At 38.9% G+C, this 24,519-nt stretch overlaps 1 protein-coding gene across 1 annotated transcript; it reads left to right on the top strand.

Moving 5' to 3' along the window:
* Positions 1–282: 282 nt before the first annotated feature.
* On the top strand, positions 283–24,310 carry cenpt (centromere protein T). The gene is made up of 9 exons (XM_052027996.1): positions 283–305; positions 3,222–3,302; positions 5,599–5,726; positions 14,989–15,372; positions 17,667–18,209; positions 18,443–18,530; positions 21,864–22,019; positions 22,146–22,250; positions 22,957–24,310. Exons 2-9 carry the CDS (start codon positions 3,295–3,297, stop codon positions 23,078–23,080), a joined length of 1,536 nt encoding a protein of 511 aa, XP_051883956.1. The 5' UTR covers positions 283–305; positions 3,222–3,294; the 3' UTR covers positions 23,081–24,310.
* The last annotated feature ends 209 nt before the right edge of the window (positions 24,311–24,519 follow it).

Below are 24,519 nucleotides of genomic sequence, written 5' to 3'. Positions count from 1 at the left end.
GGGGCCTTGTTCTTTCAGGCACACATTCATCCATCTTCTGTAAGATGAGTTCAAATGCATTTGGAGAATGTATGGCCCAGACTGTAATATGCACCCAACCAAATGAACTGTAACTGATGGTATCTTGAACAAAGAAATATTTTAAAAATAATCCAGATAGCTATGTGTTTATTACAGTTTAATCAATCCTGATTTTGAAGAATCCACAACAAAACCAATTCTTTGTAGAAGACCTGTAAAGCGCAAAGTCATAAATGAGGATGAATTTGAAAAGGGAGTGCACAACTATTTGGAACAAAATAAAGGTAATTTGTCTTGGGCTTTTTTTTTAAAGCATTATTGAATTTTTATACTTCAGAGCTTGGAGGGAATCAATAAATGTTGACATGTTGCATTGCACAGAGGATATTAATTGGAAAGTTTAACATGAGCAAAGCACACCCTGCTGTTTTGCTTTTTTTGTCTAATGTGAACAACAGCTACATATAACAACAAACATTTTGAGTTGGATTTAAATCTGTTTTAATTGTCAGATTTAGAAAATTGGGAAAAGCTGTGCAAGCTATTGTTGGAAATGTGATCAGTTTCAAGATAGTATACTGAATTTAGGGCTGAGAATTAAATTGTCTCTACACATGCAATTTGCTTTAATTTTAAATGCATTCAGCGGTGTTACATTAAGTTCTTAAATAACATTTTCTGGACTAGATTAAAATTTTGAATGACATGTTTGAGTGGGCCTTGTAAATATTTAGGAACAGCTGGATTTTTGGGATCTGTCCTTTTGGCAATGCCAGCAGTTATTGCCCATCCCTAAGTGTCCTTGGGAAGTAGTAAGCCACTACCTTGAGTCACTGCAGTCCTTCTGGTGAAGCTACACTTGCACTGCTGTTAAGTAAGGAGTTCCAGGAATTTAGATCCAGCAGCGATGAAGGATTGGTAATATATTCCCAAGTCTCGATGTTGTGTGACTTGGAGGGGTACCTGCAGGTTGTAGTGCACCCATGCACCTGTTGTCCTTGTCTTTGATAGAGATCTGTGATTTGAAATGTGTTATCAGAGTAGCCTATGCAAGTACCTGTAGTGTGGTTTATAGATGGTACAGATTGCAGCTATTGTAATCTGGTGGTGGAGAGAATGAATGTTTTGGGAGGTGGATGTGATGCCAATGAAATGGACTGGTTTGTGTGCATAGTGTCACGCTTTTAGATAGTTGTTGGCACTGCACTCATCCAGGCAAGTGGTTTGTAATTGATCATGCTCCTGACTTGTGTGTTTTAGATGTTGGAAAGATTTTAGGATGTCAAAGGATTATCCGTGATGCAGGACCCAGCCTGCTTTTGCAACTATGGCTTCGCATGGCTGCTCCAGTTGAGTTTATGGCCAACAGTGACAGCCAGGATTTTGGAATTGGACTTGGTTTATTATTGTCACTTGTACCAAGGTACAGTGAAAAACATGTCTTGCATACCATTCATACAGATCAATTCATTACGTAGTGCATTGAGGTAGTACAAGGTAAAACAATACAGAATGCAGAATAAAGTGTCACAGCTACTGAGAAAGTGCAGTGTGGGTAGACAATAAGATGCAAGGTCATAAAAAGGTAGATTGTGAGGTCAAGAGTCCATCTTATCGTACTAGGGAGCCATTCAATAGTCTTTTAACAGTGGGATAGAAGCTGTACTTGAACCTGCTGGTACGTGCTTTCAGGCTTTTGTATCTTCTGCCCGATAGGAGAGGGTGAGGGACACAGCGAAACCATACAAACATTGCTGTTTTGTTGCGTGGTTATTGCTGCCAGGACAAGCATTTATTTTCATATTCCCATTTGTTATTGATAAGATGTTGGTGGGCTGGCACCTTGAACTGTTGTAATCTCTGTGGTATAAGAACATCCACAGTGCAGTTGACTTGGGAATTACAGGATTTGGATTTCACAGTAATATAGGGAACAATGACATATTTGTAGGTCAATTAGTGTTCACATTTAAGGGAGAACATAATTTGCTTTGGAAAATGTGCTGAGAAGGTTCACTAGATTATGTAGTTGGGACCTGAACTCTGAGTTTAGAAGAATGAAAAGTGATGAAAAGTCTTATTGAAGAAGATTCTTGGTGGTGATTGATAAGGTGGATGAAGAGAGAGTATTTCCCCTAAAGGAGATATCTGGATATGGAAGAATTTATTCTGAGGGTTCAGAGACTTTTGAAATTCTGTATCCCTGAGAGGTATACAGGTGGAATCATTGAGCATAATCAAGGTGGAGATTGACAAACATTGAATTGCAAGGAAGTCGAGTATGGGGAGACTGAAGGAAATTAGTGTTGAGGGCAAGATCGGATGAGCCGTGATCATATTAAATGGTGAAGCAGGCTAGAGGACCAATTGGCTTATTCCTATTTCTTATGTTTTTAAGTCAGGAAGGTGTGTGATTTAGACTGGAACTGCAGTTAACGGTTTCCACTGCACCCTGTTCACCAAGGAGGTGGGACTTGGATAAGTCTGGAGAAGAACTGCAGTGCATTTTGTAGATGGTACACACTGCAATTGCTGTAGCACTGCCTAAATGATAGAATGAGATAATATCTTGGATGTTCAATTGGATGCTAGTCAAGCAAACCACTTTATCCTGGTGCTTCCGAAGCAGTACTCGTCCAGGTAAATGGAAAGCTTTCTATCAGAATCTTCTGCCGTGCAGAGGATGGAAAAAGTTTTCTGGAGTTGGGAGATGGTCACTTGCCTCATGATTTGCAGCCTCTGACCCGCCCTTACAGGTAGACTAGTTAAGTCCCTGGTCCAATTATGATTTTGGTTCATGGTGAGAGATTTGGTGATGATACTGTTAATTGATTCTAAATGAGGTAAAGGAAGGACAATTGGCTGTTACTTTCTTTAACTGGGAATTTGTAAGTCTGTCAATGCGTTTAGTTCAGTATATAGTGTTCTGGAATAGAAAATGCATTTTTAAAGAGAATGAGAATGTGTCCCTGGATGATGGTGAGCAGGAGCTTTGTTTTTTCTTTCATAGCATAGATAAGCCAATCATCCTCCATGTGGCATATTTGAAATATATCTGGCAAATCCAATATTCACTACTTGACTGAATGCTATCACAAGAGCCTATGTAAACAGAAATGGTTGATCTACTACTTATGGCTAACATGTACTCTGTTCTTTTCTTGCTAAAGTGCTGACTTGATTTTTTTCCCCCCTCTAAGAACCTGAAGAAACTGAAAACTGAGAGATCTGGGACCATTTGAGAAGACTGCAGGATTGACTGATATTTCAGGAATGGTTGGGTAATAAATGAACAATTAATTGTAGCTATTAATTTTTATGAATTTAATTTCATTTCTTGCAAATTGTTCCTTTGCATTGTGCATATTTTAAAAATAATTTTGTCATTTTCTATCATTGTATCCATTTTGCTATGAAAACCATAAACTGGTGGGATCGATTATGTCTAAATACAAGGCGAGATTGCTATAAGAAGATGCTGGTTTGGTGGAATCCTGTGACTTTTCATTGTTTTTGACATGTAATTGTTTGAACCTGATCACAGATAATTACCACATTTTTAAGCTCTTTATGGCAGATCTTAGAGAATGAAGCTTTCATTTTGCTCTATCAGTTTCCTTTTTCTTTTAGTCCTTTTAGAAGACTAAATATTGAGTGTTTGAAATTATTTAACAATGTGGGCATCATAGCTTATCCAAATCCTGAATTCAATAAATGTATTGCTATTCATGGCATAAAATGTAGTAGTGGAGGTGCTCGGGATATGCACTTAACTCAGAGATGCAATCCAATTATAATGCCTTATAAACAAACAAAAACTCTACCTTTTCACTTTCATTGGTGGTGAAACAGTATTAACTTCAAATCAGAACAAATTTCTGAAGTAATAAGGTTCCTAGATTCTTAAGTAAATACACTTCTTGGGTTGAGTTAAGTCATTCACACTAGAAAGATGCATGAGTCAAGGTGATCATAACATGACTGTAGGAGTATCATAATAAACCTAAGTACCTGGATTAGGAAAAAAGACAGCTCAGAGTTCTTGCTCTTGCTTGCAATTCACTGCTGCTAGCCAGTGTCTCAGATAAGAGAACAAATTACAAAATGGTTAAGTCACAATCCAGTTAAGGATATGCAATTTTGAAATAGTCCTTTCCTTCCAGAATAAGACACACAGGTTTTCATGGGAAAATTTCCAGGCCTGTCAGCTCTGCATAGAGAGACCCCTGCATCAAGAAACATACAGCTCTGACCCATAAATGATGCGCTCTTGGATCTTTGCTCATTCAAAACTATACTTCCCACATATTGTCAAATGGAATTATTATCATTTAATCCTGTGGATTACTGGTTGATGCATAGATAAACCCAAATTTAGTGGGAAGAGGAGAAGCTCTTAAATCAGAAGACCATGTGTATACAAGTTTCCTCAGGAGCACTTGGTGTGAAAACCTGATAAACTGTGAACACTATTTATATAATTTGAAAATGCTGCTTTTTATCCCCCCATAGAACATACAACAAAGGAACAGGCTATTTGACCCATTTTCTTTCCTGTGTTTATGCTTCATGTGAGCCTCCGACATCCCTCTTCTCTAATCCTACCAGCATAGCTTTCTATTCATTTTTCCCCTGTATGTTTATTCAACTTCCTCTAAAATGTATCTGTGCTGGTCACCTTACTTGCATCAGGATTCAAATTCTTTCCTCATTCTTAAGAGTAATGAAGTTTCTTCTGAATTAGGTTAGTGGATGATCTTATTTATAGCTCCTAGTTAGTTTTTGTCTTGGATTATAAGTAGAAATTACTTCTCTGTCATTAGTCCATTATACATCTTTATATTTTTAAAACCTCTAATGAGCTGAAGTTTGGTTTAATATTTTCCAGAGAAAAGAGCCCTTACCAGTTCAGGATTTACTGTGGGGGCTTACCTTTCAAAGATGTATCTTTGTGGATCTTTTATACACATTCGCCAGTACTTTGAACATATGCTTTGTAATTGGTTTATTATTGTCACACATACTGAGATACAGTGAGAAACTTTGTTTTGCATGTCATCCATACAGATCATTTAAAAAAAACACATTGAGGTAGAACAAAGGGAAAAGCAATAACAGAATATAGTGTTACAGTTACAGAAAGTGTAGAGCAGGCAGACAATAACATGCAAGGGCCATGACGAGATAAGATTGTGACATCAAGATTTCATCTTTATCGTACAAGAGGTCCGTTCAAGAGTCTTATAACAGCGGGATAGAGCCTTGTGGTGGATGCTATTGTATAATATGTGCACCATACTGTGACTTTAATGTTGGCATTTTAATAGAGAAAATATGCCTGAATATTAATAATCTAATGCTTGATAATTCTGTACTATGTGTTGCTTTTGCAAACTCAAGCATGGATTGGTCATTCTGATGATTTGTGTCAGGTCCACCGAATAATGCATTCTGGATTTACCTTAAGTGAAAAGAGCTAATGATGGGTGTCTTGCCTCATGAACCTGTATTTCAGGACCATATCAAGATAGTTTATGGCATATGGAGAACATATTGATCATATTCTGTTTGTTACAGATCAATTAATTTTGGTACTGATGAATCTGTGTCAAAACCAGTTCTGAGCAGAAGATCGAGAAGACTCAAACTCATTAGTGAAGATGATTTTGAACAGAGAGTGCTTTTCGACCTGCAGCAAACTAAAGGTACAGCAGGTGTTTTGTTAAGGTTGCTTCCTCTCCAGTTTTATTTGGGCTTTTCAATTCTCTTGCTTTAAATGTGTTCAAATATTAGTGGCTTCTTCAGTGTCTAGAATTGGATCTAGAAGGTAGGTGACCATTGCCAGGAGTAACATTTTAATCTCATTTTGCAAAAGTGGGTAGTTCGGGAATTTGAGGTTGACTTGTATATGTCACGATTCTCAGAAATTTTCAAGTTGTGTGAAATGTTGCTAGGTACAAGTCGATGGCCTGAATGGAGTTTACTGCCTAATCTAGCCGCTCAAATACCGGTTGTCCTGCACTTAATATGATTCGGGTCCCGATAGCTAAAGTTGCTCGCCAGAAGTGTCCTGGACTGAATTGGCAAGTCCCTGTGAAATATCAAGGCTTTGTGCAATATAATTGCATTGCATTGTTAGGCCAGTAAAAGCCCTGTCCATAAAGCTGCTGAGAAAACCTTTAAAACAGATGGAAAAGTGGACAATTAGATATGTTGCCTGTCAAAGCAATCCAGCTTTTGGAATGCTTGTGTGTGTGTCTGAAGTTCAGAATTCAAAAGCTATTAAAAATGAAATAAACAATTATGATGATAATAGGACCTTTCTCCGATATATCTTTAATGGTTTGTCTGGAAGTGCACTGTGCTCATTGAAGGCAGGGACATTCCACATTTTTAAACTTGGTTCCTGGTCTTTGGCAGGAAATTTCTTGATGTTTAGGTGGTTTGTGAGTGAGAATGGGATTATCCCACTTCTGGCTTTTTAGAATGTATTTGTTGTTCTTTGGAGCACCTTAACTTTGACTTTCAATGAATTTTCCTTCTCTGCTTATTGAAGTGGATTTTACCCTTACTTTAAGTAACTTTTACTGGCACCTAAGGTTTAAAGAGTCCAATATACTTACGTGGTTATCTCCAAAGAGATTTGACTTCCATACCTAATTACTTCACCAGCAGATAATTCTACTGGTGATATCATAGAGGATCAGAGTTCATACAGCAGTTTGTTTTTCACTCTAGATTCCAGCTTCTGCAGTCTCTTGTGTCATCATAGAGGATTAGGATGATTTTGCCTCTGATTATCAAAGTTACTACTGCTCCAAACTTCAATATAGTTGATTTATTTTAAACTAGCCCAATTAATTCCTGCCACAGGACCAATGATTTCATGGTATGTAAATTATTGGTGACCCTTAATGATCATTTTAATCTTTTGACTCATGACAGCACTCTATAATGAGGCATTGGAGCAGGATATAAGCATTATATACCACAAGCATGCTGAAAGCAAGATTCTGCTACTTCAGTAGATCTCATAGTAGAAGATTTGCTGACATTATCAGAAGAAAATTTATCATAGAGAAGGTAGAAGCATTGACCAGAGTTGGTAGTTGTCTCGTATGTTCTCGGAGTTGGACCCAAGCCCATCCAGGTGAGGTAAAATTGAGACTGCCTTCAAAAGTTTAAAAGTCAGTAAATGTTTTAAATAATGTAAATTCAGGTACTATAAATAAGTAATTTTCTGAAACATTACATTATATAAAATGCTACAAAATGCCACGCACTAATATCTCTGTACTCTGATGATCTTAGAGCAATACAGCAAGGATATAGGCCCTTTGGCCCGAGTCCATGCTGACCACAGTGCCCACCCAGCTAGTCCCAATTTCCTGCATTTGGCCTATATGCCTCTAAGCCCCACCCCTCCATGTACCCATCTTAAATGATATTATTATACCTGCCTCAACCACTTCTGCAGCTCTTTCCGTACACTCACCACCCTCTGCGTGGCTAAAGTTGCCCCTCGGGTCCCTTTTAAATCTTTCCCCTCTCACCCTAAATCTAAGCCCTCTAGGTTTGGACACCCCTACCTGGGAAAAAGACTGTTACTGTCCACCTTATCTATGCCTTTCATAATTTTAAACATTTCTATGAGGTTACCCCTCATTCTCCTATGTTCCAAGGAATAAAGACCTAGCCTGCCCAACCTCTAACTCAGGCCTTCTAGTCCTGACAACATCCTTGTAAATCTCTGCACTCTTTCCAGTTTAACCACCTATTTTCTATAATAAGGCGACCAAAACTGTACACAGTACTCCAATTGCGGCCTCACCAATGACTTGTACAACTACAATGTAGTCCCAGTTCCTATACTCCATGCCCTGACTAATGAAGGCCAGCATGCTAAATGCCTTTTTCACCACCCTGTCTACCTGTGATGCTGCTTTCAACAAATTATGCACCTGTACTCCTAGGTCCCTCTGTTCCATTACACTCCCTAGTGCCCTACAGAGCTTTAACTCTGAACCATTATAATAACTTTAAGTCGTAAATACTTCTCTGTAAATCTGACTGAACGCAGCTCTCTCTGATCACTTGTTCGTTCCCATGTGTTCATGCAAGCATCCCTGTCCCCAATATTTTGTGTTGCCTGCTGCCCTTTTATATTTCAGCATTACATGTACGGTTCTGTTTAACTTCAGACATGACTGAACAACTCATCCCGGCAATCACTTAGAAGAACCTATTCCCATGTCTACAGAGGATCAGTTCTGTCTGCAACTTCCTTGCTAGTTTCTTCTTTCTACTGACCCCTCCTTGCAATACAAAAGACAGACTCAGGACAATTTGATTGAGTCGCTCACTGGACTGTACAATCTTTATCTTAATCTTAGAAGCACTTATCAGATCAAGCAGCTTCAATGCAAATATAAACAGAGTCAGAGAAGCAGAATTCCATTTGAGAGAGTTGTGGATAATGTGGAGGGTAGTCTTAGGCTACAAGATGATATTGATATGTTGGTGAAATGGGCTGAGAAATGGCAGATGGATTTCAATCCAGATAAATGTGAGGTGATGCATTTTAGAAGTTCTAATGAGGCTAGTTCATACATCATGAATGGTAGAGTCTTGGAGAGCATGGATGAACAGCATGACCTTGGAGTACAAGTCCAGAGATCTTTGAAGGTGTCAGTGCAAGTAGATAACATGGTTAGGAAGGCATATGGGATACTGACCTTCATTAGTTGGGGTATTGAATACAAAAGCAGGGAGGGTTATGCTCCAGTTTTACAAAACTTTAGCTAGAACTCAACTGGAGTACTGCATGCAGTTCTGGGTGCCACACTATAGGAAGGATGTGATAGAAAGGTTGCAGAGGAGATTCATCAGGATGATGCCTGGGATGGAGCATTTCAGTTGTAAAGAGAGACTGTTTTCTCTAGAGTGGAGGAGTTGAGAGGGGATGTGATTGAGTTCTATAAAATTATGAGGGCTATAGATATGATAGACTGCAGGAAGCTTTTCTCCATTATCAGAAGTAGAATGAGCAAGAGAATATAGATTTCAGACAAGGGGGAAGAGATTCAGAGGGGATATGAGGTAAACCTTTTTCACCTAGATAGTGACGAGTACCTGAAATGCACTGCCTGAGAGAGTGGTTGAAGTGGGGTCAGTGACAACATTTGTGTATGGTATGACTCAAACCATTGAAGGAGCGCTTAGGTGAACACTTGAATCCCTTGGGCATAAAAGGGTATGGGCCAAGTGCTGGGAGCCGGGATTAGTGCAGTTGGATGCTCACTGGTTGGTGTAGATGTTGGTGGGTTGAATGACCTGTTTCCATGCTGTACGTCTCTGACGCTATGACTTGGCGACGGTAATGCCGTTAAGTGTCAAAGGCAGGGTGGTTAGAATTTTTGAATTTGGTCATTGCCTGGCACTTCAGTGATGCTAATGGCCCAGTTGCCTAGGTCTTGCTGCGTGCATGCATGAGCTGTTTTATTTTCTGAGGAGTTGTAAATGGATTTGAATGTATGAGAGAAACAAAGGACTGCAGATGCTGGAATCTAGATGGAAAAACACGATGATGCTGGAGGAACTCAGCAGGCCAGGCAGCATCTGTGAGAAAAGCAGGTGGTCAATATTTCAGGTCAGGACCCTTCTTCAGGACCTGAAGAAGGGTCCTGACCCAAAATGTTGAGCGCCTGCTTTTCTCCACGGATGCTGCCTGGCCTGCTGAGTTCCTCCAGCATCATCAGATCTGAATGTATAATCTGAAATGAATATCCCTACTTCTGATCTTACAATGGAAGGAAGCAGCTGAAGATGTTGGGCCAAGGACACTGCTCTGAGGAACTCCAGTGACATCCTGGGTCTGGGATGATTGACTTCCAACAATCACAGCCATGTTTCTTAGTGTGTGGTATGACTCCAACCAATGAAGTGTTTTCCCTTGGTGCCCATTGAGTGTAGGTGATAGAACTGCAATCTGATGTGTCAGCTGTGAGATCACTTCACTGTGTCTGTTAGCATGCATGTAGTTCTGTGTCACAGCTTCACCAGACCGGCATCACGATTTTAGGTATACCTGTTCTCGTGTCGTGGTCTTCTGCACTCCTTGTTGAACCAGGGTTAATCCCCTGACTTAATAGCATTGGTAAGATGAGGAATATGCCAGCACATTACCAATTACGGTGATGTACATTTCTGCTGCTGTGTCTCATGGATGCCCAGTTTCAAACTGCCAGATCTGTTCTGAATCTATCTCATTTAGCACGTCTCGTAGTGACACACAACACAGTAGTGGGTTTCCTCGGTGTGAAAATAGGACTTTGTCTCCACAAGGCCTATGCGGTGTTCACTTTTACCAGTGTTGTAATGGACAGGTGCATCACAGTAGAATCATGAAGACAAGATCAGATCAGTTGATCTCTTGTCTTGGTTCATTTGTGACCTTAGATTCAGCTGGTTCAGTTAGTCATGGTGCTACCAATCCACATTTGGTGATTGATATTGAAGTCCCCCACTCGGACAACATTCTGTGCCCTTGCTACTTCCAGTGCTATTTCCAATATGTTGTTCAGCATGGAGAAGCTTTGATTCATCAGCTGAGGGAAGATGGTAGGTGCCCAGCAGAAAGAGGTTTATTTGTTCACATTTGATGCCATGAGATTTTGTGGGGTCTGGAGTCCATGTTGAGGATAAAAAAGGCTACTCCCTCCTTTATTTTAATCCTTGTTTTATTCTACACAGAAATGGTCCTTCCTGAGTGCATAACTTATCAGAATAGTTGCAACTTGGATATATTTATCCAAGTCTTACTGAATGTTAAAATTCAGGACGAGTCAATCGTTTGTTTTTGTTTTCCCCCATTGCAGGAAATGACCCTAGATTCCCTTACAATCATTTCCACATTTTCTGTATACCATTATTGTCAGTACCTCTGGTGGGTCTGACCTGCCAACAAGACATACTAGGTAGGATTGTGGTGGATGAGTCTTGCACATCTGTAAGGTGTTATTCTGAGTATAGCCACACCAGGCTGTTGCTTTACCAGTCTGTGCGATAGCTATCCCAATTAGATGTTGGTTCCCAGATGTTTGTGAGAAGGACTTTGCAAGGTTAGTGGGGGTGGGAGCAACTTGGCCCTATCTGAATTCAGTGCCTAGGTCAATGTCAGGTAACCTGTCCAATTTTAGTTTTTTTTGTTTGAGTGTTATGGTTGGCCACTTCAGACATTTAAGAATATACCACATGGGTGGGTCTTGGACTCTCATGTAGACCTGTCTGAAGGAACAAATGGGTTTTTATAACAAGCTGCTAATTTTCATGGTTTTCATAACTGAGACTTTTTAAATTCATGATTGCAAACTGAATTTAAATTCCACAGCTGCTGTGGGATTTGAACTCTGGTCTCTGGATTGTTAGTCTAGATTTCTGGATTACTGATCTGTAATTAAGCCACTGCATCACATTATATATTGCTTTATAAATAAAAAGCTAAAAGTTGTACATCGGTTTTCATTTTTGTTATGGTACTGGTGTATTCTCTCAAGGCAGTTAAGAGGGTGTAAGGATAGAATTTTGGGGATCTAGCTAACAGGTTTGTAGGAGTTAAAGGCAGCAGAGTCAAATAGCTGGGCACTAGGGGCATACCATGTGTTCTTTCTACTCCACACCATACACGTGTGTATTTTGGCTGAAATAATAGGTACCATTTGTGTTTGGCTGTTATATCTAGAACTTGGTGAGTCAGTGGATTTTTTTTTAAAGTTTAAGGCAAGCTGATTCATGAGTTTTTTTTAAGAAACCCATGTAAGCTAGTCCTGACAGTGTGCAGAAAATTGGGACTGGATCATTCAACCTGATCTCTTCCACAGTATGTTTTGGGCAAAGATAATCTCACTGAAAAGTCATCCACCTTACACTGTTTTGCTGGGGGGATGCAGTTTGTTTGGTTTACCAGATTGCACTGATTGAATCAGACATTTGTTTTAACATTAAAGACTGAATTAACATTATTTTAAATTAAGTGCAGAAAATTGAATTCCCAGAATTTTTTTTATCCTTATTTTCGACACAAGTGATCATTCCTGGAAGTATAACTATCATTATGCTTATAATTTAAATATCTTTATCCAAGTCTTACCAGATGCCAAAATTGAGGGACAAACAATAGTTTATAATTTTCCCTGCTGCCAATTACAGTTTCTTCTACAATGGTTTCCAGATTTTCTGTCCTTATTCACTCAAAAGCTACAAATAACTGAATTGTTTTCTTTTTAGGAACCAAGAGTCCTTGTACTGAATCTCAATTACAAAAAGGAGCTTTTCTGAACTTAAATCAAAATTTCAGCAGATACAAACATATGCAAGTCAGCACTTGAAAAAGCAGGCTCATATTCAAGACAGACATTTTATTACAACTTGAACAGAATTATGTGGGAAATTGATTTCCTATAATGTTGATCCATCTTGTCTCATTTGTATGCTAAAAATTTTTATTTTTACTTCTGTTCTAATGTCCAGCATTTGCATGTTTATATCTAAATTATCTAAGATGATATCCATGTTGCCAAATTAAACTAATCCCATCTGCCTGCACATGGTCTGTATCCTTCTATTCCTGCTTGTACATGTGTCTATCTAAATACCTTTTAATTGTTGCTGTCGGCATAGACATTATGGACCAAAGGGCCCATTCCTGTGCTGTACTGTTCTGTGTTCTATGTATCTGCTTCCATTACCTCCCCTGGCAGGGCATTCCAGGTACCTACTACCTTCTACCTTAAACTACCCTCTACTTTAAACACAAATGTATTTAAAATTTCCCTCTCTTGCCTTAAACCTATGTCCTCAAATTTGACATTTCCACCCTGGGGGAACAAGACTTAATATCTATGATGTCTATGCCTCTCATTTTATATACTTGTACAAGGTCACCTCTCAGCTTCTGACACTCCAGGGAAAACAATGCAAGTTTGTCCAACCCCTCCTTATAGCTGATACACTCCAATCCAGGTAACATCCTGGCGAGCTTGAGTAAATATAAGAATCTTCTCCAATAACTTTCCCTCCCACTGATGTAAGGCTCAATGGCCTATAATTTTCTGATTTCAGCTTCCTAAACCTTGCATGTGCTGCTTTTTTTTACTACATTTACAATATCTCTTATCATTCTAAGGTTCCTGAATCTTGCCATCTTTATTTTTCATCCTCACTGGAACATGCTGGTCCTGAACTCTCATCAACTGGCCCTTAAAAGATTCCCAGATGTCAGATGTAGGTTTACCTCAAACAGCTACCCCCAATCTACTTTCCCCAGTTCCTGCCTAATAGTGTTGTCATTAGCTTTTTTCCCCCCATGTAACACCATTATTCAGGGATTAGTCTTATCTGTAACTATCTTAAAACTTATGGAATTATGGTCATTGTTCCCAAAATGCTCCCTCACTGAAACTTTGATCACCTGGCCAGACTCATTCACTATTATATGATCTAGTATGACCCCATCCCTAGTTGGACTATTTATGTATTGTTTCAAGAAACCATCCAGGATGCATCTAACGAATTCTGCCCCATCTGGGGGAGGGGGTGTGGGCTATAGTATAACCTCATCATAGAGATTGCACCTTTCTCTCCCTGAGTTCTACCAATATAGCCTCACTGCATGAGCCCTTCAAGATGTCCTCACTTAGTGCAGCCATGACATTCTCCCTAATCAGTAATGAAACTCCCTCGCCTCTTTTATATACCTCTCTGTCATGTCTACTACACACATCACTTTGCCTCCATTCGACATTAGTATTTCAAACAAAATTATTGTAATTAAGCTCAATTCATGAAATGTGTCTTCTCCCCAACCAGTTTTCTATCTTTTATTTTAAAGATAGCAGAAACCCTTTTAATCCCAGTTACAAAAGAACTTAGAAAGCCTAGCAGAGGAATACGTTTCAGTTTAGAAAAGGGTTAAAAGGAGCTGCAAGCACAGGAACATCACACTTTTCCTTTTTGCTTAATATCCACATGGAATGCCAGTAGATAAATTGTGGAAACCTTGGCTAGTTCTGTTCCCATACTAGAAAAAAAAATCAAGCATTTGTTCTTTTATCAGAAAACAGTCTAGGAATTGAATCTGCAGAATTCTGGTATAAATATAGATACAAGACTGCAAATGCCGTAATGCAGATAGTGATGCAGGGCCTCAACCCAAAATGTCAACTATCCTTTGCCTCCGCAGATGCTGTCTGACCTGTTGAGTTCCTTGAGTAATTTGTTTTTTGCACTGGTATAAACAGGTCAGCTCCGTGCTTTCCTTGTCAATTGCTCCATCAGGAATGTTGCATACCAATTGCAATTTTTAGAACATAGAACAATTACAGCACAATTCAGGCCCTTCGGCCCACAAAGCTGTGTGAGTAAAGGTTTTGTAAAAGAATAATTGGTGACCTATCTAAGTATTCATTCTTCTCTGCAGAAAATGGACCTTGTCTTATCAGAGTATTGTTGAGAGCCAGGAACTCTCAGATGAAAATATGATATATTGGAAACTTTCCCCTGGATTATTGTACCACTTTTCCAGTTGATATTTACACAGTAAATTCGGCTAATTAATGACAGTTTCTGTTGAATATGCTAAGTTTGGGTGTAATTTTAGAAAGATTTTGACCATCAAAGGGAATTTATGAAATAGAAAATTCAGGAGATACTTGGGTGGTCAGGCAGCATCCATGAAGAAAGAAATACATTGATGTTTCGGGTGAAAGATGATCAACCTGAAACATTTAACTGTCTTTCCACAGATGCTGCCTAACCTGCTGAGTAATATACAGTGATTTCAGTTTTCAGATTCCCAGTATTTATTTTAGCTTTTGATGAGGGAAATTTATATTGTCTTAATATACTTAGTCAGTAGAATGGCTTGCAATCAAAAAGATAATGAAAAAAACATTTTCTTTAATAATCCAGGAAAATCATTTCCAGAAGTACAAGAAGCAGCCAGTGACAATACAGAGAAAGAGAAATCTATTACAAATGCACAGCAAAATGAACTTGGTGTTAATGAACCGTACACTTCACCCCAGCAAACACCAAGTGATGGGATGGAGGCTGTTTCAGCCAGGAATGAAGAAACGAGAAATGAATTTGGCCTGAACACTGGGCTTGACCTGGAAAAACAAAGGGAGTTTGTAGTATCAGATAAAGAAGAATCTGTAAAGACTCCACACACAGGAAAAGACCAGACTCATCTCACTGAACAAAAGACCTTGGCAGATACAGACCCTGAGCTCGAGTATAGAGCAGAAAAGTTCACTGAAGATCCACACGGGGGTGACAGGTCTATGGATCACGGTATTGTATTTCAAACTGCTTTGATAATGTTGCTGAATCCACTAGATTCTATAGAAATGAATGTGTTTGTATTATTTACGGGCTATCAGGCTTTTTCTTGGGTTACAAACTGTACTGAATTATATAATTCCTAATTACTTTACCTTTGGTTCAATTATAGCCTGAAAAGCAGTTGTTACTTGCACTGGACGCATTCTCACTGTCAAATTTCAAGTTTCCTTTCTTAAAAGTAGGTTCCTTTTTACTGCCCAAGTGGGTTGAGCTGGGCTCTCGGACTTCCTTACTAATGGCATTAAAATCTAAACATGGTATTTTTACAATTTTTTTCTCTTATACACAAAGAAATTAAAGAAATTTACATTTTTCATTTTTCTGAGGCTTTAATGTAAAATCCCAACAGACATAAAAATGATCCAAAAGGTAGGTGTAATTACTTTTCCCTCATAGAAATTGTTGCCATTTCACACATTCAGGAAAGTGATGCCGACTCAAGGGATGAGTTACGCATGAATAACCTTGGTTGTGATAAAGTTAGAAATAGTATTTGGTTACAGATTGTTCTTATTATTTGAGTGTAGAGCAAGGAAATCTTGTGACATTATAAAACAATAATTTGCATTAATCTTTTTGGATAGATCACAAAATTTTCTTTGCATGAAAATTTTAATTCTTGGAATTGAGCAAATTTGCAGACACAAGGAAATAGAAAGCAAATGATCAAATCTTTTCCTTTTGCATAAGGGTAATGTAAAATGAAGTGGAAGAGATATGGAAATAAGAGCAAAACTATTATTGAAGGGGATCTTTCACTAATAGTATCTGACCTTGGAACGTACTCTTTCTTGGAATTCACCCCTAGCGATTGGCTTTCACTTGGAAGCCAGTTCCCAGTTGATTAGAGAGGCCCTGGTGTGACGTAGGCCTCCTTTAAGCTTAACTGGCAGGCACTACCTTTGCTGTGACAGCTGCTGAAGTCCTGTCTGCAGGCATCCAGTTAAATTGACTGTTGTGCCTTTAACGTTACTTAGGAGCACCAGTGTGATTGATGGGGATCAGAACAAGTAGCTGTCGTGCAGCTTTTGGAAAGAGCCAATCCAGAATAAAAATCAGAAAATGAGTGTGAATATGTAACTGTTTCTGATGATGAGAGGGGCGAACTAAGATGCCAAATCCTCACGTGAATTGAATCTAAGCAAAATCTAATGATCTAAAATAAACCAATGTAATCAACTTTTAATCTTTGCTAATTACATTGTGTAGTTTGAGTCCTGTTGAAGAAAAGTAACAGCTGATTTAAGTTCCTCCCAATACTTTGTTTATATTTTGATGTTCATTCTATTTGTTGGACCTGAGACAAAATTTAAAATGATTAGTTTGTAAGAGAATCTGAAAGCCCAGCACAATCGTCAGAACAAGATAAAGTGGTAAGAAGCTGATGTGTTTTATAAAACTGCATACAGCACATTAAATCCTGTTTTGGGTAAAAACAAAATAAGGTCCTGGGGAACCTTATTTGGTTCAGCCCCAAAGTTCAAAGAATAACTTTAACTGACTCTGCCTTTAACTGGAAATCGGTATCAGATAAGACGTAACGGTGATGTTCTCCATTGTCAATAACTGACCTGTATACACTGCTTAGGATTACAAATGGATGCTTGATTCAGTTGCCAATAAGTGCCTAATCCCAGTAAAATGTAATTGAAAAGGCAAAAGAGAAGCAGGGAAAATTAGTGAGAAAAATACTTAAAATTTCTTTGAATTTACTCCATAGAATGGGTTCATACTTGTTCCTGAAGTCTGCGGCTTCTTTGCCTTTGTAACTCTTCCATCATCAAGAACCTTTTTTGCCTAGTGCCCTTGTTTGAAATGCTTGTTGACTATCTTCAAAGCCCTTGTTTCTTTCAAAGTTAAATTCACTTGTATAGTGTTGTGGAGTCTTGCACGTCTTAAATTTTTTAGATCAATAAATTATCAAGGCCTTTAGAGTTGGAGATTACAACCATGGGTCTTAGCCTGGCAGTATGCTGAAAACACCATGCAAGTGACTTTTGCACATGGAGACAGCACATGTGTTCCAGTTACCAGCAGCAGTGCAGTCTTGCTCTCAGCAAATGACCATGTGATAATATCCTGATTGATAATTAAAGGAATTATTTGAAACAAAGATGTCAGAGTTTTAGAATAGACTTTTTGATTTCGGTATTGATCTGAAAATTTATCATGGCAATAAAAAGGATAATGTTTTGGTGACACTTGAAGGAATTTATTGTGATAATACCTCTGTTCATCTGCAGAATTGGAAATGCCGAAGGATACTGAACAGAACTTATCAATGCAAGTTAGCCAGGAGTCAACCATGGTGCGGTACTCAGAGGGGATAGTAGTTGGTGACGAGAATGATAAAACAGGGGAAGGGCATGAAGTGAATGATGGAAGAGCTGAAGATGGTGAAACTGGGGGTATTTTAGCAAACACTGGAAGAATGGAATATGCTGAAGAGGGTGGAGAGAAAGCAGAGGGTGCTCAGGTGGATAATGGAAGTGTGGAAGCTGAAGATGGTGAAAACATAAAGGATGCTGAAGCAGTCAGTGAAAGAATGCAAGGTGCTAAAGTGAAAGGAACGGAAAGTTCCAGATTGGATGGTGAAGGATCAGCCCTGGCCGGATTGGATGGTGAAGGATCAGCCCTGGCCGGATTGGACGGCGAAGACATGGCCGGTGGTGATACAGATGATGAAAGAATGGAAGAAACTGAATCTGATGGAGACATAGAATCTGATGAAATGGATGAAGAAGAATTGATGCACAATGATGGATATGAGGGAGATGACAGTGAAGGTAAAACTCAAAGATGCACAAAATTGCTAAAATTGCAATGCAGTCATAACAGCACCTGGAAAAAAAGTGATGGGTAATGCAAGTGGTAGCTTTAAATCCTGATTTTTGTGTGTCTTTAGTTAATACACAAAATTAATTATTTAAATAAAAGACCTTTTTATCATGTAAAAGATTATACATGCAATCTAATCCATATCTTCTTTCTTTTATGATCTGGAAACTTGTAATAAAAGTGAGACAGACTTTCCAGCTAAGTGAGAAGGCATTGAAATCCTCCCCATTACTGACCACACCACACTTTCTCAAAATACTGGGTAGACAGTAAGTAACATGGTTACGTAATGCATTATTTCACTTATGTATTTGCATTGTGTGTGGATGGCAGGAAGAAAAAAGGAATGAGCATTAGCAATGCAGTGTTGGTCTCCCACGAAAGACTGTCTATTTCTCAGATTTTGCATGCTTTTAGAACATAGAACTGTACAGCACAGAACAGGCCTTTCAGCCCATGATGTTGTGCTGACCTATATAAAGCTTATCCCCCTTCAGTTTATCCCCTTCTCTACTTCATCCCCTATAGTCCTTTCTTTCGTCATGTGCCTATCTAATAGTCTCTTAAATTACCCTATTGTATCGGCCCCTGCCACCACCCCCAGCAGTGCATTCCAGCACCCACCACTCTGTGTTTCTAAAAAAAAACTTCTTTGACATCTCCCCTGAACTTTCCTCCACGTGCCTAAACAAGTGACCTCTAGTATTGGCCATTACCACCCTGGGGAAAAGCTGCTGGCTGTCTACGCCTCTGATAATCTTGTATACCTCCAAGTCTCCTCTCATCCGCCGTTGCTCCAAAGAGAAACACCCTAACTCGCTCAACCTCTCCTCATAAGACATGCTCTCCAAACTGGGTAGTATCCTTGTGAATCTCCTCTGCACCCTCTCCAGTGCTTCCACACCCTTCCTGTAATGTGGTGACCAGAACTGAGCACAATATTTCAAGTGTGGTCCAACCAGAGTCTTATAGAGTTGCAACATTACCTCTCAGCTCTTGAACTCAATCCCCTGGCTAATGAAGGCCAGCACACCATATGCCTTCCTAACCACCCTATCAACTTGTGTGGCAACTTTGAGGGATATATGAACTTGGACCCCAAGATCGCTCTGTTCTTCCACATTGCTAAGAATCCTGTCATTAACCTTGTACTCTGCCTTCAAGTTTGTTCCTCCAAAGTGTATCACTTCACACTTCTCCGGATTGAACTCCATCTGCCACTTCTCCGCCCAGCTCTGCATCTTGTCTAAATCCCGCTGCGACCTACAACAAACTTCTTCACTATCCCCTACACCACCAGCCTTCATGTCATCTGCAAACATACCAACCCATCCTTCCACTTCCTCATCCAAATCATTTATAAAAATCACAAAGAGCCTGTGGAACACCACTAGTCACCGACCTCCATGTCGAATACTCCCCTTCTACAACCACTCTTTGCCTTCTGTGGGCAAGCCAATTTCGAATCCACACAGCCAGTTTTCCATGGATCCCATACCTCATGACTTTCTGAATGAGCCTACTATGAGGAACCTTGTCAAGCACCTTGCTAAAATCCATATGTACCACATCCACTGCACTACCTTCATCAATTTGTCTCATCACTTCCTCAAAAGACTTTTAGGCTTGTGAGGCATGACCTACCCTTTACAAAGCCATGTTGATTATCCCTAATAAGATTACGCTTCTCCAAATGCTGTTATCTTGTCCCTAAGAATCTTCTCCAATAGTTTGCCCACCACTGATAAAGACTCACTGGTCTATAAATCCCGGGATTATCCCTTTACCTTTCTTAAACAATGGAACAACGTTTGCTATCCTCCAATCCTCCAGCACCACTCCTGTGGCCAGGGAGGACTCAAAGGTCATCATTAATGCTCCAGCAATCTCTTCCTTTGCTTCCCATAGTAACCTGGAATATATCCTGTCCAACCTCGGAATTATCTACCCTAATGTTTTTTTTGTAGCTCCAACACTGCTTTCTTATCCTCAACATGGTCCAACACATTTGCCTGTTCTACGCTAACCTCCCCTTTGTCTAAGTCCCTCTCCTCAGTGAACACTGAAGCAAAGTATTCATTTAGGACCTCCCCTACTACCTCCGCCTCCAGACACATTTTCCCCCCCTTATCCCTGAGCAGTCCTACCCTCACCCTAGTGATCCTCTTGTTCCTCACAGACATGTAGAATCCCTTAGGGTTTTCCTTAACCCTACTTGCCAAGGCCTTCTTATGTCCCCTTCTAGCTCTCCTAAATCCCTTAAGCTCCTTCCTGGCTACCTTATAACTCTCAGGAGGCCTATTTGGCTTTTGCTTCCTGAACCTTAAATATGCTTCATCCTTCCTCTTGACTAAACCAGCCACCTCTCTTGTTAACCATGGTTCCTTCACCCTACCATCCTTTCCTTGTTTCAGCAGGACAAACCTAGCTAGAACCCCATGTAAGTGGTCCCTAAACAACCTCCACATTTCTGTGGTGCATTTACCAGAGAACATCTGTTCCTATTTTACGCTCCCAAGATATTGCCTAAATACTATTGTAATTTGCCCTCCCCCAATGTAATACTTTCCCACAATGTCTGCTCCTATCTTTGACCCACAATCCCTAGCTTAGGAAGTACCTTAGGAAAAACCTTAATGGTTTTTTACAGTTCCAGTGGAACACTTGGCATAACGCAGCTTGGCCTACAATAGCTCGAGACTATTATAGTGATGACAGCAGTGCCCTGGTCTGTCCTGATCTTCAGAAATCCACACTTCACAAAGTTTAGCTTTTAAAATAAAATGTCTCAAACATGGAAATAAATCAAATACTGTAAATTTTAAATGTTTTTATGGTGTTTCAAGTTAAAAAGCTGAAAATATAATTTTGCCCATCAAATTGGTATGGATTTACCAGCTGCTGTGGGGCTGCAGGCATCTCTGACGGGTGGACCTTGGTTTGTGGCCGCATTTCTAACTTGCGGGTTCAGGTTCTGAACAGTTTACAGGGACGGGAACCTGCCCTAACTTGGGGAGGACTTGGGGTAGTAGCAAAATGAATCAAATATCAATGCCCAAGTCACATATCCAGACCAGAGCTTCGGGTGGAATGAAGGATATTTTGTATGCTGCCTGTTAACTTTCAATAGGGGTCAGTGTTCAATGCCCTCTGCCCCATAAGGAGCTTCACAGATTCGTGATGAGAATCTTCTATGGCAGAAGTTGAGGTTCAGAATTGTTTTGGTCAGTTTAGCCCTCTAACAGGGATGTTTTCTTATTTTCTATATTAGAAGGGGCATTATGAACTAAATTCAAGTTGATAACCAACATACTAGTGCCCTATGATTTGGACTTGGGAGAATTAGATGAAATGGTTGTGGGGAAGATTGAGATTATATACAGTAATCTGGTTTATGATGGTTAGAACCCCTGTGTTATGGCTATAGCGACTGGAGATCAGGCTGTAAACTACTGATATAAGGAAATGTTGAAATTTACAAAGGTGAAATTGAACTGGGAAAAATCTTTGATTTTGAAATCTGCTTCCCAGGTATCAGGTCCCATCATAACATTAAATCAATTGCTTGTGTCATTATTAACTATTGTATGCCTTTTCAACAGGGCACGAAAACCACTCGCAAAAGTAAGAGGGAATCCAAAGAAGCCAACGCAAAAACGAAAGAAGACCATTTTGCCAAGCAGCTTTGTAAAGTCTGTATTTACCCACTATGCTAAAATGAGAGTGAAGAAAGAGGTGTTTAGAGCAGTTGACCAATGGCAAGTTGGAACTTCATGCACTAAATAATGCAAATCATTCAAACATTAATCCTTCAAATTATTTATCATTATTGCAGTAATGTCTGGATATGTTGCAGATATTAGAAATGTCACTTTTTATTGCAGCTTGGAGTTGTATTTCAAACAGCTCTGTGATGATATGGATGTTTACAGCAAACATGCTAAAAGAAGAACCATTGAAAAAGAAGACTTGGAACTGCTAATGAAAAGGTGAGGGTTTGAATGAACAGTCAATAAGCAGCTAGTTAACAAATATCAATTTATTTTGAATATTTGAGGAGTGACCAGCTTTGTTTTTTTTTGCTGGGTATATCCTGATTTTGTTAGATTTATTAGTTCAGTTATTAGTTGTTAGGATTAGTTCAGGGAAGAGGCTATATTGTTTACTGTAAAATAATCCAAGACAGAAAATAGGAGCAGAAACAGTCAAACTGCAATAATCCACTATCCGACTATTCAGAGATCCTGATGGTTTGGCATGTTTCTCACCGCACTCCCTTTCATTCACCGAGGCCCCGCTTCCTATGCTCTTTTGAAAATTGCCATGTTCATTGAAAAATTTGTCATTCTTCTGTTTAACATTTTTTTTCACAAAAAGTGAATTAAAAGTGTCTTGCAATAAGAATAGGAATAACATTCAATAGTCTGAAAAATCTGCTAGTCCAGCACTACCAAAGCTGCTGGACTTGACTGGGAGTCCAGTGCTCCACATATTGTCATATAGTGTTAACTGTTGTAAGTTTGGATCTTCTGCAGTTGATTTCACATGTGCAAAAAAAACCCAGATTTACTGGCATTTACTAGCAAATCCCAGGCCATGATTTTTTGTGTGAGAATTCTAATCTGATCTGGGAGAATCTAATTAGGATCCATATATTGAATTTGTGCTAAATTATGTTTTTATTTTGTTTCTTAGACAGGGTTTTATTACCGCCAAGACGCCCTTGAATGTACTTATTGAAAACCATCTACCTATGGAATGCAGAGAAAAACTAATTCCAATGGCTGTCAGTGGGAGTAAGATAATTCCTAAAAAGTAGCCTACGTGTATAAAAGTGATTATCTCAGCAAATTTCTTGCTTTTGGTTGCTAATTCAGAAACTATAAATCTATGCAAGCAAGTGGAAATGTTTCTCTTTTGTGAAGATCTAATGCATAAATCGAAAGCTATTTTACAAACTCGCAGGAGCTCGGAGACCTTTCCTCTGATGGGAACAATCACACCAGAGGTGTGATCAAATTTAAAGCTGTTACCCGATTACCATTTCCAATTTTATAACATCCCTATCTTTGTGCACAAGTTTTTAAGACTTACATTTTTAATCTTAAAGTGCCAGAAGAAAAAGCACAAGGCTCTGATGGAGACCCTGCTAAGATATTCCAGACAAGTTGATGGATGCTAGTAATCAGCACCTTTGACATTAACTGTTGACATTCAGAATTTTCAAATGAGTTTCAGCATCATTTGCTGATTTGTCCCTTCCCCAACTCGGCCCAAATAACATGTCTTAGCCCCAACTCCATACTTTACCCGTGAATGTATTCCCTTCCTGCACCAGCTGCTTGAAGAATAATTGCTCATTTAAAATGATGTACTATTATATTTTGGCCTTGTTTACAGGGAAGTCGGTTAAAGATATCCAATTAAGCTGCCCACATGAAGAGAATAGCTAAACTTTAAATATCAGTGTTAAATGTTCATAAAATTACGCAGAAGCAATTTTTATGATATTATAGTGGTATTGGGTTCATTATTTTCTTAAAAAATAAGACACAAAATCTCCAATTCCATTCAGGGGTTTTGTATTCTTAACTTGCTGTGACCTCTTTGACTGATATCCATGAGGATACTAGCAGATTATGTTGTATATTTTAAATTATGTTAAATATTTAGGAAAGCATGTGTCTCATTAAGTAAATTTTACCCTAACTGAAATTTCCCTCCAATTTGAATAATGTCCCATAGATGGTGTGATAACCCTAATAATTTTATTTAACTTCATATAGTTTAAATCACTTCATATTTTGGCTTAAAAGGGTAAATGAGGATGTTAATTAGAATTTTTGAAGTGTATAATAGTGGCAAGTTGTTATCCTATTCCTGAAAAGATCTTTTATAATTCAATAGCCTGTTTATTGAATTTCATTTTATCTTGTATATATTAATAATCTGTATTTCTAATAAAATCAGTTATTTTTCTGTTTGGCTTGCTAAGGAATTTAGTAACTCTTGTAGTTATTTTGGTGCAATGTTAATTCTGTAGAATACAATAAAGGTAATTTAGTTGTAAAGTTGAATCTCAACCTAAGTCTGGTTGCATGAAGTTCTGTTGCCTGCTGTGAAACCTCTATAAATATTTATTTTTGTTGTCAGGTTCTATTAATTCTCACAAAGTTGCAATGCAGCTGATTTTAATCTATTCAAAGTGAGGGCAGAATTTCCTTCAGCCAAACTTTGTGTTCAGTTCACATATGTCTT

The sequence above is a fragment of the Pristis pectinata genome, chromosome 13, assembly GCF_009764475.1.
Source record: "Pristis pectinata isolate sPriPec2 chromosome 13, sPriPec2.1.pri, whole genome shotgun sequence".
Classification (NCBI taxonomy): Eukaryota; Metazoa; Chordata; class Chondrichthyes; order Rhinopristiformes; family Pristidae; genus Pristis; species Pristis pectinata.
This window is presented reverse-complemented; position numbering and strand designations above follow the sequence as displayed.

What these genes read in the sequence shown, in the direction of transcription:
- cenpt (XM_052027996.1), top strand. An exon ending in CGACCTGCAGCAAACTAAAG is followed by an intron (nt 5,727 to 14,988) that starts GTACAGCAGGTG and finishes TTAATAATCCAG; the next exon opens with GAAAATCATTTCCAGAAGTA. An exon ending in TTTAGAGCAGTTGACCAATG is followed by an intron (nt 22,020 to 22,145) that starts GCAAGTTGGAAC and finishes TTTTTATTGCAG; the next exon opens with CTTGGAGTTGTATTTCAAAC.